The sequence below is a fragment of the Canis aureus genome, chromosome 15 (genome assembly GCF_053574225.1).
Source record: "Canis aureus isolate CA01 chromosome 15, VMU_Caureus_v.1.0, whole genome shotgun sequence".
Lineage (NCBI taxonomy): Eukaryota > Metazoa > Chordata > Mammalia > Carnivora > Canidae > Canis > Canis aureus.
In genome coordinates, this window is record NC_135625.1 from 37,711,004 (window position 1) to 37,729,187 (window position 18,184).

The following is an 18,184-nucleotide window of genomic DNA, read 5'->3' on the forward strand; positions in this document are numbered from 1 at the left end:
TCCATCCCCAGACCTGGGATCACAACCTGAGCCAAAGGCAGACACTCAACTGCTGAGCCACCCAGGTGTCCCCAATTACTTCTTTAAGCATTTTATGTGGCTATTTTGTAGTTCCATACATGTAATATAAATGCATTGAATAGTGCATTAGATTCAACAGGTGTTTTTCTTTTCATTCTTTTTTTTTTTTTTTTTGGAAGTATAGTTGACACATGAAGTTACATTAGTTTCAGGTATAGTAAATTCAACATAGTGATTCAACAATTCTATATGTAATGTTATGCTCAATGTAGCTATATAACTACTGTCTGTCACCATCCAAAGCCATTACAGTATCACTGAGTATATTCCCTATGCTGTGCCTTTTATCTGCCTGACTTTTCATTCCGTAACTGAAAGCCTGTATCTCCCACTCCCTTTTACCCTTTTTGCCTACCCCCTTCTCCCTTCCCCTCTGGAAAACCTGAATTTGTTCTTTGTATTTTTGGGCCTTTTTCTTCTTTTTGTTTGTTTATTCATTTGTTTCATTTTTTATATTCTACATATAAATGAAATATTATGATCTTTCTCTGTATGAGTTATTTCACTTAGCATAATAGCCTCTAGGTCCATCCATGTTGTTGCAAAAGGCAAGATTTTATCCTTTTAATGGCTAAGTAATATTCCATTATATTATTGGATATATATTATATATATCCATTAAATATTATAATATTCCATTATTCCATATATATATCCATTATTCCATTATATTCTTGAATATATATATATATATATATATATATATATATCCATCCATCCATCTAGCTATTGATATCTTGGCTATTATAAGTAATGGGGTGATAAACATAGGGGCACATGTATCTTTTTAAGTTGGTGTTTTTGTTTCCTTTGGGTAAATAACCAGCAGTCAAATTACTGGACTGTATCGTATTTTATTTTTAATTTTTTGAGGAAACTCTATACTCTTTCCACACTGGCTGCACCAGCTTGCATTCCCACCAAGAGCGCATAAGGGTTCCTTTATCTCCACATCCTCGCCAACACTTATTATTTTTTGTCTTTTTGATTCTAGCCATTTGGCAAGTATGAGGTGATATTTCATTGTGTTTTTGATTTGCATGTCCCTGATGATTAGTGATATTGAGCATCTTTCATATGGGCAGTCAATTTTTAAAGAGTTGGTCCAGAGGCATTTTCAAGTTTGGCATAAAGGTACATAGTACTTCATATAAGCTCATTTTTTTAGATCAATAAAAGTATTCTGTCTGCTTGCCCCAATTTTAGTTTTGCCATGAAATCCATAGTGTTTTTTCAGATCAGTTTCTAATTTTGTGTTGAGGTGTCCACACAATATCCTCTTCTCTTTGTATTTCTCTGTTCAAGTGCTTACACTGAAGGTAGCCCACAGTAAATATTCAAGTACCAAAAATCACTGGTGAATCATTTATTGAAAAGTACTGAAGTAACATGACTTCAGATCTTCTAATAAGCTTAATAATACTATTCATAATCACGTGACAAACCACCAAATTAACTGCTTTGCATCCAAAACTTATTATGTTTTCGGAACATCACACATAGGATTTGCAGAAAGTATGCTACATGAACATATTTATTAATTATTTCTATTTGAGTGAACAATTCACCCTTGTCAGCATACGGGGCCAGAGAGATACCTGGTAATATGACAAGAGCTGACTGACAGATTTGATTGTGACCACTTCTCTGCTTTGGGCTCCTGTCTCAAATACTAGATATGTTGACCTTAGCCATCCATTCCACATGTCCATGTCAGCATTTCCTGCTCTCGCCTGTCACTTGTTGTCAGTGGATTCCTTCAAACCCCCAGCAGTCTCTATGTGGACTGTGGAACTTTGGTTCTTACCTGAGGTTTATGTTACTTTTTCCTATTTTTCTGAACTCTTGACTGATTTTTCTTGAGATTCTAAAAAACAAATGTCCTGAGACATGTGGGAAGGAATTCCTGAAATCCTAATTCTTACAATATCCTGGCTAGTCTTCCTTTTGTCCTTTTTCACATTCAGGGTTATTTTCTGAACACAAATCTGTTGAGGTCTACCTCCAGGTTGAAATGTCTTTAATGGTTTCCTCACTGTTCTTAGGTTAAAACCCAAATCCTTAAAATGGCCCTTAAGTCACCTGCAAACCTCTGGCCTTTCATTATATTCTTTTTCTCAGTGCCTGTGTTATACTTGTGCTCCCCAGGTCTCCTTTTAATTCCATGCTTTTCTCGTCACAGGAACTTTGCAGGTACTGTGTCTTGCATCTGAAAATCTTTCTCACTACTCATCCTTCTGATCTCAGCTCAAATGACATTTCTTTAAGTTTTGCCTACCTCAACTTATGTTAGGCTTCTTTATTAAATGTTCTCTAAGTCCATCTGATTTTCTACAAAACACTTAGCTCAACTATAATTATATTGTCATTTGTGTGGGGTTATCTGTTTAAGAGTATGCACAGCACACATAAGGCACTTAAAAACATGTTGAATGAATGCTAAATGAATAAAACTCATGGTTCAGGAAGAAGCAGAACATGATGCATGTAAAACTTAAGGTCCCTGTCAGGTCATGGTAAAAAAAATGTTTTGTAGAGCACCTATTACATACGAGGCACTAAGCCAATTTCTGGAACAAAAGAGAACAAACCAACAAGAATCCCCATCTCCACTGAAGCTTACACATTCTTGTGGGAGGAGTACTCGATGTGCAAAATTAGTAAGTATATATAGTCTTCTAAATGGTGATAAATGCTATAAGAGACAAATCAGAGGGACAGCAAATTTGGGGGCAGGGTAGGAATTTCACATTTATAAAGGTTGCCCAGGAAAGCCTCAGTGAGGTTGACAAAGGTGCAAAGCCCAGAGGCACCTGGGTGGCGCAGTGGTTGAGTGTCTGCCTTTGGCTCTGGTTGTGATCCTGGGGTCCTGGGATTGAGTCCCACATTGAGCTCCTCATGGGAGATCCTGCTTCTCCTTCTGCCTATGTCTCTGCCTCTGTGTGTCTCTCATGAATAAATAGATAAAAAAATTTTTTTTCAAAGGCACAAAGCCCTAAAAGAGGTGAGGAAGTAATGCGATATAGATACCCAGGAGAAATATATTCGAGGTGCAACCCTGATGTGGGAGGATGCCTGGCAGTTCAAATAATAGCAAGAAAGCCAGCATTGCTAAAGGAGAGTGAATGCAGAGGAGAGTGGGAGGAGGTAAGTTTAGAGGTGATGGGGGAGGGGTACAGATAGTATAGAACCTTGTAGGCTATTGACAGTTCTTTGGCTTTTACCCTAAATGAAACCGTTGGCAGGTTTTGAGTGGAGTTGTGATATGACCTGACATATTTTAACAGGATAACACTGACTGTTGAGAATATATGGTAGTGGATAAAAGACAGAAGCAGGGAGGTTAGGAGGCTATTACAATAACTCAGTAATATTTCATGTTTAATGGTAAAAGAATCAGGGGATCCCTGGGTGGCGCGGCGGTTTGGCGCCTGCCTTTGGCCCAGGGCGCGATCCTGGAGACCCGGGATCGAATCCCACATCGGGCTCCCGGTGCATGGAGCCTGCTTCTCCCTCTGCCTGTGTCTCTGCCTCTCTCTCTCTCTCTGTGGCTATCATAAATAAATAAAAATTAAAAAAAAAATTTAAAAAAAAAAAGAATCAGTATGCTGGCAGGGAAGGAGGTGAGAAATGGTTGAATTCTGGATATTTTGAAGTTGAACTGATAGGAAATGCTTCTGGATGGGATGTAGACTGTGAGAACAAGAGATGAATCAAGAATGACTCCAAATTTGTAGTTGTAATTTTGATAGAAGGATGAAGATACCATTACCTGGAGTGGGGGTGGAGAGGGATTTTGTTGAATTATAAGTTTGGACTGGGGAGACTGGGAACCTAGGTTAGAATTTATTAAGTCTGATATGCCTGGAATCAATCCAAGTGAAGATGTTGAATAGTTAACACATTAAGCTTGAAGTTCAAGAAAAATAATGGGGCTGGAGATATTAACTTGGGAATTACCAATGTATAGATTGTATTTATAACCATGAGACTAGATGATGTACCTAACAGAACAACTAATATTTATTTATTTATTTAATATATTTTTTAGAACAACTAATATTTTTTTTAAAAAGGATATCTAAGGACAGAGACCTGAGCATTTTATTAATATGGATTGTGAAAATGAAAGAAAAGAAGTGAACAAAGTGTATTGAGTAGTGACCAAAGAGGTGGGTGGAAAACCTGGAAAGGATTGGAGGTCTGGACAACACTGATGTCTGAACTCTATTCTTTTTGATCTTAGTCAGCAAAGCAGCAGTCTTATGTCAAGTGCACTGAAGACTTTTTGACTTCTGCTGATGCAGGCTTCAATGCTGACAGAGGAATGGTACTTCACTGAGTACCTGAGGTCACCACTTGACTTATGGCAGTGAATTCTAGAAGAAAGGCAACTGAGCTCTGAGATTGGTTGCTCCCTTTTGAGTTCTGTTGATGATGATATCAAGGCTGATAAAGAAGTGGTTTTACTTAGTATGAGAAAAAACTATGCATTTGTATGAATGTAATGATTTATAAGAGAGTTGTTGAACATAGATTCTTTTATGTTCAGAGAGTAATATTTCCAATATTAAAAAATATTATTTTAAAAATTAGCTTACCTTTTTTGTAAGGAGAGGAGTAATGAAAGCAATTAGGATATTGGTTACTAAGCAAAAACTCCTCTCCTTCCTGCTGGCTGGTGGCATCACACAATAGCAGGACAGGTTTAAATTTTCATCCTAGCTACTTTTCTCTTAAACCATGTTGTTTGATCATGATAATCATTGTAGAGTGAGGATGAGGTATCGTAACTACCTTTCTTTTGGTTAAAGATAAAACTAAATTATTCCAGGGGCCTGGTGATGTTAACATACAACTGTTAAAATTAGAATGAAAGATACTTTTAAAGTATTAGCCCTATCAAACCAACAACTTCAGCTGAATGCACTAATCTTCCTTAGCACCTGGAGGAATCTAGTGTTCAGCTTATATTTGAATTACTTTGGGCAAGTCACTTAATGTCTCTGAGCCTGGGTCATCATTTATAATATATAATAATATCTTCTTCATAGGTTCCTTCTGGGATTAAAGGACATTGTCTAAGTGAAATCACCTAGGATAAAGTAGGTAAGTTGAATATGTGTGAGGTGAGGTCAATCAATCTAGCCATGCTGTGTCATAGAGGACATAGTAAAGAGACAATTAACTCACAGTTTAGGAGACCTAAAGAATAAATGGAGAGACAGGAAATATTAAGGGAATATTTCACAACCAGTCACTTCCTAGAGGGCTGGTAGAGCATGCAGCACGCAGATAGTCATTAAGTGAGGACAATTACCTGGGGACTGGACAGCAGGCGTAGGGGGGGCGCATATGAGGAGCCAGATTCCCAAATAAATATTTCTGATTGACAAAAAATAATTAACAGTGTTAACAACTAATAGTAATCTATGAAGCCTACATTCATTTTATAATTACCCCATTTTCTTTGTGTTGGTGCCCTCATCTTACAGATGAGAAAAGTTAAATACAGTGTTTAAGTGACTTTAATCAAGGTCACTCAGTAAAAAACAAACAAACAAAAAAACCAATAGAGCTGGTTGCAGAATCTGGGAAGGGCTTATACTTTTTCTTTCAGAGCTGATTAAAAAAAAAAAAAAAGGTAGAAGAATGCCATTAAAAGGAGAAGAATGCCAAGTTGACGCTTGACAATTGAATAAGCACAGTAGTTTAGAAATATATAAACATTTCTTGTACAACAGTCATTGAAAATATGTTAAGAGCACAAGGCCATCTTTAGCTGGCAGCAAAACAACAGCAAAAATCATTTAGAAAAAAGGTACAGTACCATCAAGGCCTATATGATGATTAACACTTATTTGCCTCTTCCTAAAGAATAGAGCAGTGAGAAAAAAAAGCTTACAGAGAATGAAAATGTGTCTTATTCACAATTAAATGAAAGGTTTTCAGCCTAGAGCCAAAAAAAATATTCTGTGATTGAATTTTTTTCAGATGTCTAAAATTAACTTGCTCAATTTTATTTTCCCCTCATATCCTTTATCATCTACAAAATGAAGGTTTTTGACCAAATAATCTCTATTTCCTTTCCAGCTCTTAAATTTCATGACTCTATTCAATTTGTTAGTTAAAGGGGGAAAAGAGAGACTTTAACTTTTAGTGGGAAATTTCTATTTCATCAGAAAGATAAAATAACATGTCCTTGACTTAGTAATTCTCCCTATAAAATAGTTTTCTTTTTGTACTTTATGCTTAACACATCAGTAAAAGGAGATTTCAAAAAAAAAATCATTTCAGATCTGGTAGAGGTAGGAGAATCGTAAGTATAAAAAATATGACATCTACTCTTAGAATCCTAATTCTAGATTGGAAAGATTAAGCATATTTGAAAAGTAGGGATCAATGGAAATTTCTGCACAATGAAAATTATCAAAATTAATTATCTTGAATGGTTTATTTATTTATTTTTTAATGTTTTTTTTTTAAGATTTTATTTATTTATTCATGAGAGACAGAGAGAGAGGCAGAGACAGGCAGAGGGAGAAGCAGTCTCCATGCAGGGAGCCCGACGTGGGACTCGATCCCAGGTCTCCAGGATCACGCCCTGGGCTGCAGGCAGCGCTAAACCACTGGGCCACCAGGGCTGCCCTTGAATGGTTTATTTAGTGCAGTTCTTCTAATAATCAGCTTGGTGTGTGGAACAGTTGATTGATTATACTGTAGAATTAGTAGATTGACAACATCAAATCTATAAATATAAGAAAATGTTACAAACATTTTGAACAGGGGTTTAAAGTCCTCTAAATATTTTAATAGCAATGTACATTATTACCTGGATATAAAAAGTCAAAGACAGATTCATCATATGAAATGCTAGACCTGGGAGTCTTCTCAAATTCTTGTCAGTTTGTCAAATATCTTACCTTTTATAAGACATAATACAACCCTATCAAACCTCAGAAAATTGAGAAAGAAATCAAATATTTTAATAGGATTCCCATTACTAAAGCAAGAGTGAAGTATGTTATTGATGATACCACCAGGTTAAGTTAAGAATTATTAGAAATAAGAAAAGAAGTAGTTTTAAAATTCTGATATCATTGAAAACATGTTTATTAGACACTTATTCAGTCATACAGAATAATCTCAATGTGACAAGCTTCAGAATCTAATGTCACTATATGATTTTGTGTAAATCAGTTAAGTTCTTTGGGACTCCATTTCTTCATCTGTAAAAGAAGTTAAGATTGGATTAATCTTCATGAGAGCACATAATAACAGTAAAGTTTATTATACATTAACTATGTGTCAGGAATTGTTCTAAGTATGTTTACATGTATAAATTCATTGAGTCTTTAAAACAAGAGTAGGAAGTATTTGCTAATATTGTCATTTATGGTTTTACAAATTACAAAACTGAGACACAGAGAGTTTCAATAATTTGGCGTTCAGATGTCATAGCTATTGAGTGGCAAAGTGGGATTTGCCATCTGGCACCAGAGTCCATGGGCTTAATCACAATGCCTTACTGCTTATTTTTCAAATACGTGTGCTACTATACTCTCCCCTCTTACATGAGATCACTACCTGTGATGTGTAGAATAATGGCCCTCCTCTGCCAAAAGAAGTCCTAAGGAAGTCCTAAATTTTAATCCCTGAAATTTTTGCAAATGTTGCTTTTTGTTGCAAAAGGGACTTGGCAGAGGGATTATGATAGGATGCTTAAATGAGCAGATTATCCTGGATTATCTGAGTGGGCCTAGTGTAGTTACAAGGGTTGTAACTACAAGCAAGAGTTTCAGAGTCAGGAAAAGAAAGGCCAAATAGGTCCAAGTGATATGATTACTGGAAGGGAGCCACAAGCCCAAAATGCAGGTGAACAGCCTCTAGAAGCTGGAAAAGGCAAGGAATGGATTCTCCCCTAGCATCTCCAGAAGGAATGCAGCATTCTCAACATCTTGATTTTAGCTCCATAAGACTCATTTTAGACTTCGGACATATCAAACTGTAAGAGAATAGGTCTGTGTTGTTTGCAGACAATGCATTTGTGGCAATTTGTTATAACAGCAGTAAGAAACTACTACATTACCATGGTTGCTTTCCCTTCAAGACCAACTTGTTTTTCAGGTATGCTGAGTGAAAGAAAGGTCATAAACCCACGAATTAGATACTGCTGATATCCGTTTAGCTCTGAGATCACACACGTATATATGAGAGGTATTTTGTAGCTAACTACGTGAGGTAAATTCCTATCTTAATGGTTACCTTTTAAGATAAGGCTTTAGTAATGGCTCATAAAAATAAGAGCAACATATTATAATTATGTTATAATTATAATATAACATATTATATTATATTGTCTCATATTGTATGAGACAATACTAGGAACATCGAGTAAAATTTAAGTGATATATAGTGTCAATATTTTTATGTTATTTAAATATAATTTAAAACACTAAGCTCACAAAGGTTTCAACATAAAAGAATAAATTAATGATGAAATTAATGAGAGAAGTATTTAGTTGAGTTTATTTATAAATAAACTCAATAAAAGAATTCTGAATTAGAATCAGCTGCACCTAGATGAGTCTTAAACCAATCTTTGAATAGAGTTAAGAAATCTTTTGTTTTCCTTTTAAAATATTAATTCTCTTCCTCCAAGGAGAGTTAGTTACAAACTCCAGTATTATTGAGTCAGTATTTAGACTTTGTGTGCATGTGTGTGTTTTACCCTAAGAAGACTGATTACAACCAAAGTGGACATGCACAGTTTCCAAGGTGAGGTGCTAGAGGTGGGGATGAACTGATTGAGTTCCAGTCTACCTCATTTCTGAGCAAAATCTAAATCATGATACAATAAGATTAATCTAGAAAAAACTAGAAGATTGTGTTCAGTTCCCAGAAGGAAACATCTCTGTGCATAATTCTCATCTATTCATTTAATGAGCTTCTCCAAAATTTCCAGCTATCAGAAAATTCAGAGTTGTTCTTATGACAATATTGAGCTGACATAAGTGATTTTGATATAGTCTTAGGTTGCATACGAAGGGTTTTTTTTCTTACTTACCTGCAGGGATATAAGAAGCAGGCTCTGAAGTGAACTAATTGGTGAACACTTTAAGAAGTACTTGCTCAGGAGCATATAAATTACAGTGTTTTATAATGCCTTACAGAACACTGGAATAATTTAGAGTATCATGGCAAGAAGCTAAATCTCAGTGGAGCTTTTAAAAATATTTTTAACATCTAAGGATTTCCAGTCCATGTGGAAAAATGGATTCCATTTCCTAAAGAGAATATAATAAGGGTGTGAGTATTAGAACAGAGTTGCTTTTGTAGCTCAGCTGGTTTTACCTGAAACTTAGTACTGTATAAATTGAAAACTATTGTATGCATTCTACAAAAACATTGTATCTAAAGTAGCATCTTCCATCAGCTATGTAAGGTGAGGAAATTCATTTCAGTGGGTTAGCAGTTGTTTTTGAAGCTGGGATTTATAAAATGCATGTTGTGTAATTAGGAGGGGTCAAAAGAGTAGTACAAAAAAAAAGGGAAAGTGAATATGATTTCTCAAGGATCTTTTAGACAAACAAGAATATATGAACAAGATGGAGAAAAATGGGGCACACAAACAAATATATAGGAATATGACCTGGGCTGTGACCACGAGGGCTGACGAAAGTAAATGTGAAGGTCCACGTAGGCCTAAATTGGTGAGGAAAGTCTCCTGGAGGAGATGAGACTTGACCAGTTATGCTGGGAGTTAATTTGGGACTTAGAGGGCCTAAGGAGAGAAAGAAGAGAATTCCAAGAAAATAAGGATGGCGAAACTAGTGGACAGTTCATTTGTTTATTCAAAACACATTGACTGGTGCTTGTGTGTCATAAGAATACAGAAATGAATAAATCAATTAAAAAATCATCTTCCACATGGTTTACATTCCATAAAAATAAGCAAAATTAATGCTTAGACAATTATAATTGCTATGGAGAAAATAGGAAAGATAATTGGGGGCTACTGGCAGCAACTTTAATAAGTCAGTTAGGGAAGGCCTCACTTAGACTGTGACATTTGAAGATCTAAAAGAAGTGAGGGAGTAAATCCTGTGGAGCTCCAAGAACAGTGTTGAGGCAGGAGGGTCAGGCCCAGAGGCAAAACCATGCCTGATATGTTTGACCAAGAGTGGGCAGGAGAATGTGGCTGGGGCAGGATAAGCAGAAAGGAGAACTGTAGGAGATGATATCAGGTAAGTGACGATAGTCAGATGGCATAGGACGGGGTGGGTCAGTTTTGAGGATTTAGGCTTTTACTCTGAGTGATGAAGGGAGGCACTGGAGAGTTAACATGGAGGAAGGATATGAATTGGTTTATATTTAGCAGGATTACTGCAGGTGACGTGCTTAGAATAGACTACAGGGGCAAGAATGGGGGGAACCACGGATGGGAAGTTAGCTGCTGCAGGAAACCAGGTGACAGAGGGTAGCACCTTGGGCCACTGAGGTAGTTGCAGAGCTTGTGAAAAGTACTTCACGTTTGAATTTATTTTGTAGGTAGAACAAATTTTGCAGATGGATCGAAAGTGTCCCAGGGAGAAAGAAGGAAATGAAGGAGGGAGAGAGAGAGAGAAGGAATCTGTAAATGAGAATGAATTCCAAGCAGCTGGAAGGATAGAGTTGCCATTCACTGAAATGGGGACGATTCTAAGAGTAAGTTTGAGGTAAAGATCCAATGCTCAATTTAGGGTAGGTTATGTTGGTGATACTTATTAGACATTCAAGTGGTGAGAGGTTACGCATGAGCCTAGAGTTGAGGAAGAGTTACATGAGGGATATATAAATTATACAGTTATAAGTGCACATTGTATTTAAAGACTTGGGATAGCATTAGGTCAGCAGAAACTTGAATGTAGATAAAAAAGAGGTTCAAGTCATGAACTCTAGAGTTCCAGTGTTATGAGGTTTGAGAGATGAGGAGAAAGTGGTGCATGAAATTGAGAGTAAGCAGCTAGTTATTGGCAGAAGAAAGACAATGAACATGCGATGTCCAGGAAGCCAAATGAAGAAACTTCCAAAGAGTAAAGAGTGATGCCCAGTGTTACTGAAAGGTGCAGTCAGATGACAACTGCAATTTGTTCATTGGATTTAGTAATGTAGGGGTTTATTCATAGCTGAAAACCTTGGCAAAGGTTGATTGTACAAATGTAGTCATCATTTTCCTAGGCCCTATCTTCCTCAGGGTACAGTGTGGTTTTGATACAAATAATATAATAATTTCAGATTTCTCGTGGTTGGAAAATATGATCACCAATCCTTGGATACATTCTTCAAATCATGGGGCTTAATATCCTTCCTTGTGAGTGGGGACTGGACTTAATGTCTTGCTTCTAATGTATGTGATGGAAATGAAAGTAGGTGATGTCATTTGGGACCTAAAATATTGTGGCTTCCTCCTGGATTTGACTGCAACCTCATGAGCCAGAATTTTCCAGCTACACGCACTCCCAAATTTATGACTCACAGAAACTGTGAGATAACAATCTTTTTTTTTTTTTTTTTTTTTTTTAAGTCTGGGATAACTTGTTATATGGAAATAGATAACCAATACACATTTTGGTATCTGAAAGTGAGATTGCTGTCATAACAAATACCCCAAGAATGTGGAGTGGCTTTGGAGCTAAGTAATGGGCAGACAGAGAGAAAGACTTTGAAGAGAATGTTAGTGGAAGCTTATGAACCTCAAATAGACTGTTAGTAGAAGTTGGGGCTTTTGAGTCGTTTGTCAGTGAGGCTCAAACAAAGTGAGGACTGCATTTCTGGAAACTGAAAGGAAGAAATCTTTGTTCTGCAGTGGCAAGCAGGTTAACAACACTGTCACCTGCGATAATCTGGAAGTGGAAAATGACTTGAACTGAATGAACAAGCTAAGGTAATTTCTACACAGAATGTTGAAGGTACTACTTGGGATCTTCCTGCTTATGATAAAATGTGAGAGGAGAGAGAGAGGCTCATGGAAGTTCGGCTGAACAAAAAAGAAGCTAGTGTTTTGGCTTTAAAAATTCCATAGCCTCGGGGCACCTGGGTGGTTCAGTTGGTTAAGCATCTGAGTCCTGATTTCAGCTCAGGTCATGACCTCAGGGTCCTGAGATTGAGCCCTGTGTCAGCCTCCATGCTCCATGGGGAGTCTGCTCAGGATTTTCTCTCTCTCTTTCCCTCTGTTCTCCCCCTTGCTCATGCTCTCTCTCTCTCTCAAATAAATAAATAAATCTTTAAAAAAAATTCCACAGCCTCTCTAGATGGTGAAAGAAACTAAAATTAAGAAAGAACTTCTGTACAAATATCAGATCAAGGGATCTGCTAGGTCTGACGTTTAAGCTGAGGGTGTGGCTGTGAAATCTCTTATTAAGGCTTCAGAAGGATCAATGGGGCTGCCACAGAATACCATTTAGTCAGAAAAAAAAGGGGCTCTCTGCAGATGCATATGTCTCAGGCCTCCCCTCAATCAAACAATGTGGCTTCTAAGAAGCTTATGGTTATTGTCCCTTAGCAGAAGCTCTAGATAGAGAAGAACTTATCTTGATTTATAGGTGTAGATTTATCTAATGAATTGGAGCCCAACAACATTCACAGGAGACCCACAAAGTTTTAAAAACAGAATTATATCAGCAGAAGCACTGTCAGTTTAGACGGAAAGCCCAGAGGTAGCACTAAATACAAAGAGGCATCGTCCCTGCCCCCAGTTCTACTAAAGGGAATCAGGCTCAGAAAAGTACTTGGCTACAAACACCTGTCATGAAAAAAGAAGGATGACTCAGAAGTTAAAAATAAGATTGGAGCCAAGAGAGCCAAGAACTGTGGAGTATTGTTCCCAGGTCTTGAGTCCCAGTTAAGAAATTTCCGACCTCTGCTAGATTGGATTTCAGAACTGGTCTTGACCAGTGACTCCTGGGCATCTTCCATGTCTATGGAGGCTATCTGGTGCCTCTCCCACCACTGAATGTAGGGCATGAAAAGAGCACAAGAACTCATTTCTTTAGCTCACAGGTCTTCAGGTCAAGGGGAACTGTACTTAAGGATCTGCATTTAAAGAACTTCATCTGAGAAGATTCATTGATGTTTTGATTTCATTTATATGACAACATCCTAGATTTCAAACTAATACTGTATTGGGGTCCTTGGGAGGGGCAATGGATGTATTTTGCATATGGGACAAATATAAATAAATGTAGCCAGTGTACAAATTGTGATGATTTTAATTTTTATTTTATTTGTTTATTTTTAAAGATTTTATTTGTTTAGTTGAGAGAGAGAGAGAGAGAGAGAGAGAGAGAGAGCAGAAGACAGAGGGAGAGGCAGAAGGAGAGGAGAAGCAGGCTCCCTGCTGAGCAGGAAGTCTGGACTCAGGGCTCCATCCCAGGACTCTGGGATCATGACTTGAGCTGAAGGCAGTTGCTTAACCAACTGAGCCACCCGGGTGCCCCTAAAGTATAGTGGTTTTAAAATGTCTATGAATTCACTTTTTAACATATGCCTTATTTTAAATAAATTAACACATATTTATAAATTATAATTTTATAATGCCCATTTAAAATATGTAATATTTTAAACTATGTCTATGAATTCTCTTCAAGATACAGAGCTTAAAACTGCTTCCCCTGAGTGTGGGCTGGACTGGGTGACTCATTTCTAAGGAATATAGTTAGATGGAAGTGACAGAATGTGACTCTGTGATGAGGACATAAAGGACTTTGCAGCTTCTTCCCTCTCTCCCCATTTGCTCGCCTGGGGAAAGGCAACTGCCATATCACAAGGACACTCAAGCAGCTCCATACAGTGAGACCTGAGGCTTCCAGCCAAACACTCCTGCCTGGGCTTGGAAGCAGCTCATCCAGCTTTAGTCCAGATTTCAGTTGGCTGAATCCTCCAACTGACATTTTCATTTCCACCTAATCAGAAACCCTGAGACCCAACCACTCAAATTCATGACCCGCAGAAGCTGGGAAAATGTTTGTTTTATGCCACAAAATTTTGGGGAAAATTGTTATGCAGCAATACCTAACCCATCCAAGAGTCATCTGTCTCTAACAGAATTGCTGGAGCCCTTAGCCTCATAAATTCTTTTCTTAAAAAGATTTATTTATTTATTTGAGAGAGAGAGAGAGAGAGAGAGAGAGAGAATATGTGGGGGGAGGGGCAGAGGGAAAATGAGAGTCTTAAGCAGACACCACACTAAGCGAGGGGCTGATATGAGTGAGGCTCCATCTCATGACCCTGACACCCTGAGCCAAAACCAAGAGTTGGTCGTTTACCTGACAGTACCACCCAGTCCTAAATTCTTCTTTAGGGACACATACATGTGTAGAAGGGCAAAGAGCAGAATTCAGGGCTCATGAGTGATGCTCTTTCTCACTCTTTCCTCTGGATTTTCTCTTCTGGAAAAGCCTGTGGGAGGCTTTGTCCTCTGCCACACCCTCGTGTGCTGCAGTCATGGTGATACTCTTTTATCTTGTACCAATGCTCATCATGCTAAGCTGGAGAAAGTTTCCTTCTCCTCAATTGTGCTACAGTCTATCCCTGAAGCCACAAAAGAGAATTTCTTTCTTTCTTTTTCTTTCTTTCTTTCTTTCTTTTTCTTTCTTTCTTTCTTTCTTCTTTCTTTCTTTCTTTCTTTCTTTCTTTCTTTCTTTCTTTCTCTCTCTTCTTTCTTTCTTTCTTTCTTTCTTTCTTTCTTTCTTTCTTTCTTTCTTTTTCTTTCTTTCTTTCTTTCTTCTTTCTTTCTTTCTTTCTTTCTCTCTCTTCTTTCTTTCTTTCTTTCTTTCTTTCTTTCTTTCTTTCTTCTTTCTTTCTTTCTTCTTTTTAAGATTTTATTTATTTCTTTGAGAGAAAGAGAGTGAGTGAGCAAGAGAGAGCACAGTGGGGGAAGGGCAGAGGGAGAAGCAGACTTCTTGGTGGGGGGGGAGCCTGACAGGAGGCCTCGATCACAGGACTATGAGATCGTGACCTGAGTTGAAAGCAGATGCTTAACCAACTGAGCCACCCAGGTGCCCTGAGAATTTCTATTTTTTAATATTTTGTTTCTAGCCCGGCCTCTAAGAATGTCACTCTTTTATTGGCCTGCTTTGGGTTTTAGCTCTTTTTTTACCTAGAAAACTAACACATTTTGTTCCTCGGAGTAAGGCTAGAAGACAATCTGAGAGACGACACACTGGAAGCATTCAATATCCTCTCCACCCTCAGACTACCAACCACTGCCAAGGTCAGGTGTCTGTGTATTACTTTCTTCTGACTAATCCAATTAATCTTGTGATCTTGTGTAATCTGTAATATAAATATGATGGGGGAGGGACACCTGGGTTGCTCAGCGGTTAGGTGTCTGCCTTTAGCTCAGGGTGTGATCCCAGATTGGGGATCGAGTCCCACATTGGGCTCCCTGCATGGAGCCTGCTTCTCCCTCTGCCTGTGTCTCTGCCTCTCTCTCTCATGAATAAATAAATAAAATCTTAAAAAAAATTGTGATGGGGGATGCCCCAGTGGCTCAGTGGTTGAGCATCTGCCTTCGGCTCAGGGCATAATCTCCTGGTCCTGAGATCGAGTTCTACATCAGGCTTCTGTGAGGAGCCTGTTTCTTCCTCTGCCTACGTCTCTGCCTCTCTCCGTGTGTCTCTCATAAATAAATAAATAAAATCTTAAAAATATATATATACAAATATGATAGTAAAGATAGAGTTTTAGGTATGAGAACTTAATAAATAGTGGTAAGACCTAAAATATTTTACTAGATGATTTCTTCATAAGGTATATAAAGTTTAGCATTGCCATAAATGGTAATTTATAATAACATAAAATGTCCTTCCTCAGCAGAAATTGCCCTGAAGGGACCAATAGGCTGATAGGCACTCAGAATTTCATAGATAGATCTTTTTAATACAATCTCCAAGCAATAAGAGCAAAATGACAACCTCTTAACTCTTCTAGGCAAGATGATCAAAAGTGACTCCTAACACACATGTTGCCAAACTTCAAGCCTTTTGATGTTGCCACACTGACCACCAAAGATTTTCCAAAAGGGTGAAGTTCTGCCATAGGTAATTATCTACAGAAGCTGCCCAAAAGCCTGTAAGGCGGCTTGGCACGAAAAGCCTATTCAGTATGTATGGTCTAGACTAAATCTTCTAAGAGAGGATCTAATTTTATCAGTTTTTCCTGAGACACAAAGAAAGATGATAGTGTTAAAGAAAAGCATGGATTCAGAAAGGGTTAAAAGAGGAATTGTGGATTGTGTAGAAGAGCATCTGGTGGGTACAGTGCAGATGCTAAGCAGAGAGCAGAGCTGCAGAAAGATAGATCCTTAGATTCTGTGGGGAGATCAGGGCTTGGGGAGCATCTGAAACTTTCAGTTCTCTAGGAGACTCTATGGCACTTCCAATGACATGGATTCCCCTCCTTTCTTGCTTTCTATGTGGCTTTGCACTAAACTCCTATCACTGGAGAAACCTGATTATTTGGTTCTTCTACATGATATGAATCAAGCACATTAGTCTCAGTTCATGGGGCCAGCTATTAACCTCATTATGTCCAGCTGGCCTTCCCATAAGCTTCATCCTCAGGTTCTCATAAACATGACCTCTGGTTGGCCAATCCTTGCTACCTCCACGTCCAAATAATCACAATGGATGTCCATTATTACTGAGGCATTGTTTTCAACATATGTTGCCCCAATCTAACACTGACCTAAGGGTTTCATTCACTTAGTTAACAAATATTCATTATAGGAATTATGATTACCATTTTGAAAATGAGGAAATTAAACCTCCAAAAGATGAAGGACCAGACTAAGGTCATACTTGCCAGACCTGGGGTTCAAACCAAGCATTATCTGGCTCCAGAGTTCCATCTGCTAATGCAATAGTTTTCAAACCTGGCCCCAGACAAGAGTTTGTTCAACTAGTCAATACTGAACAACCAACATGTGCCAGGCACCGGTCTAGGCACGGCAGATTTAGCCATGGACAAAGACAAAAAGAGCATATGTCCTAAAAGATGGAGACAAACAACAAATAAAATGGTTGATGGACAGGCTTAAAAACAAAGAATCCCAAGTGTGAGCTCCAAAGATCATGTTTTTGTAGGAGAGAGGATTGGGCTATGAAATCGATATTTTAAGGAAGGATCGCAGTAGCTTTTTGATACTTAGTTTAGACTTGACTCCACTGTATCAGAGAATGCTGGCTTGTAAAGGTGTAAATTCATTGTGGCTATGCCAAGCCCTCCATCCTGAATGCTTCGAACATAGTGTTTTCTTAAAATTACGTTTTAGGAGAACTGGTAAGATTCTCTTAAAATTAGAGCTTAACCCCAGATAGTGCAATGTATGCTGATTGATAATATGGATGCTGCAATGCATGCATTTCTAAATATTTGATTAGGATTGGAGAGAGACTTAGCTTTATAAATCTACTGGCAAAGAAAACACTGCTTTTAAAGGCATAGTCACAGGGTTTTTACAAAAGGATCTCTATTGGGGTTATTGATTATTACTTTAGAAGTTTGAGTTTTATAGGCACATCATTTAAAGAAAAATTAATGAGATTTAAAGACCTGACCTTGAAAATTCTAAATCTCTCCATAGAGCACGGGGAAGGGGAAGGGAGACGGACACGTGAGAACATTTATTAGAGACCACCAGATGCTGACACATGCTTTGATTTAATATAGGAAGTGATAGGGAGGTATTTCATTCCAAACCCGGAAGGAGGAAATGGGCAATTAGAGCACATGGCTGGTCTGGGGTGAGGAATAGCAACTGCCAAATTAATTCATTTGCTCAGAGAATAAGGGACTGCTGGTGAGTCACTGGCTCTAAGTAGGGCTTGCTTTGTTGTAAAGAGATCATTTCAAGGCCCAGAGTTGAAGACATGGGCCTTTAAAAACAACCTCACCCATCTTTTCATATTCTCCCTAAATTTCTTGGGTTTCCAGCCTTCCCTGAATTGCCTAGTATTATAGAAATATGCTTAACTTGTTCTAACTGGACTTGTCTATAGCGCTGGGATGTTCGAATTAGGCCAATGCCATGGAAAGACTATTCTCAAAACCCAGATTCTAA

General features: G+C 38.0%; 1 protein-coding gene across 1 annotated transcript in view; it reads right to left on the reverse strand.

Moving 5' to 3' along the window:
* Window positions 1–6,602: 6,602 nt before the first annotated feature.
* Window positions 6,603–18,184, reverse strand: part of LOC144284159 (uncharacterized) — a 48,026-nt gene continuing 36,444 nt past the window's right edge. The window contains exons 5-7 of the mRNA XM_077848495.1: window positions 9,149–9,368; window positions 8,171–8,213; window positions 6,603–7,310 (exon numbers count right to left, since the gene is read on the reverse strand). Coding sequence (XP_077704621.1) covers window positions 9,290–9,368 — 79 coding nt within the window. The 3' untranslated portion in view covers window positions 6,603–7,310; window positions 8,171–8,213; window positions 9,149–9,289. The remainder of the gene's footprint in view (window positions 7,311–8,170; window positions 8,214–9,148; window positions 9,369–18,184) is intronic.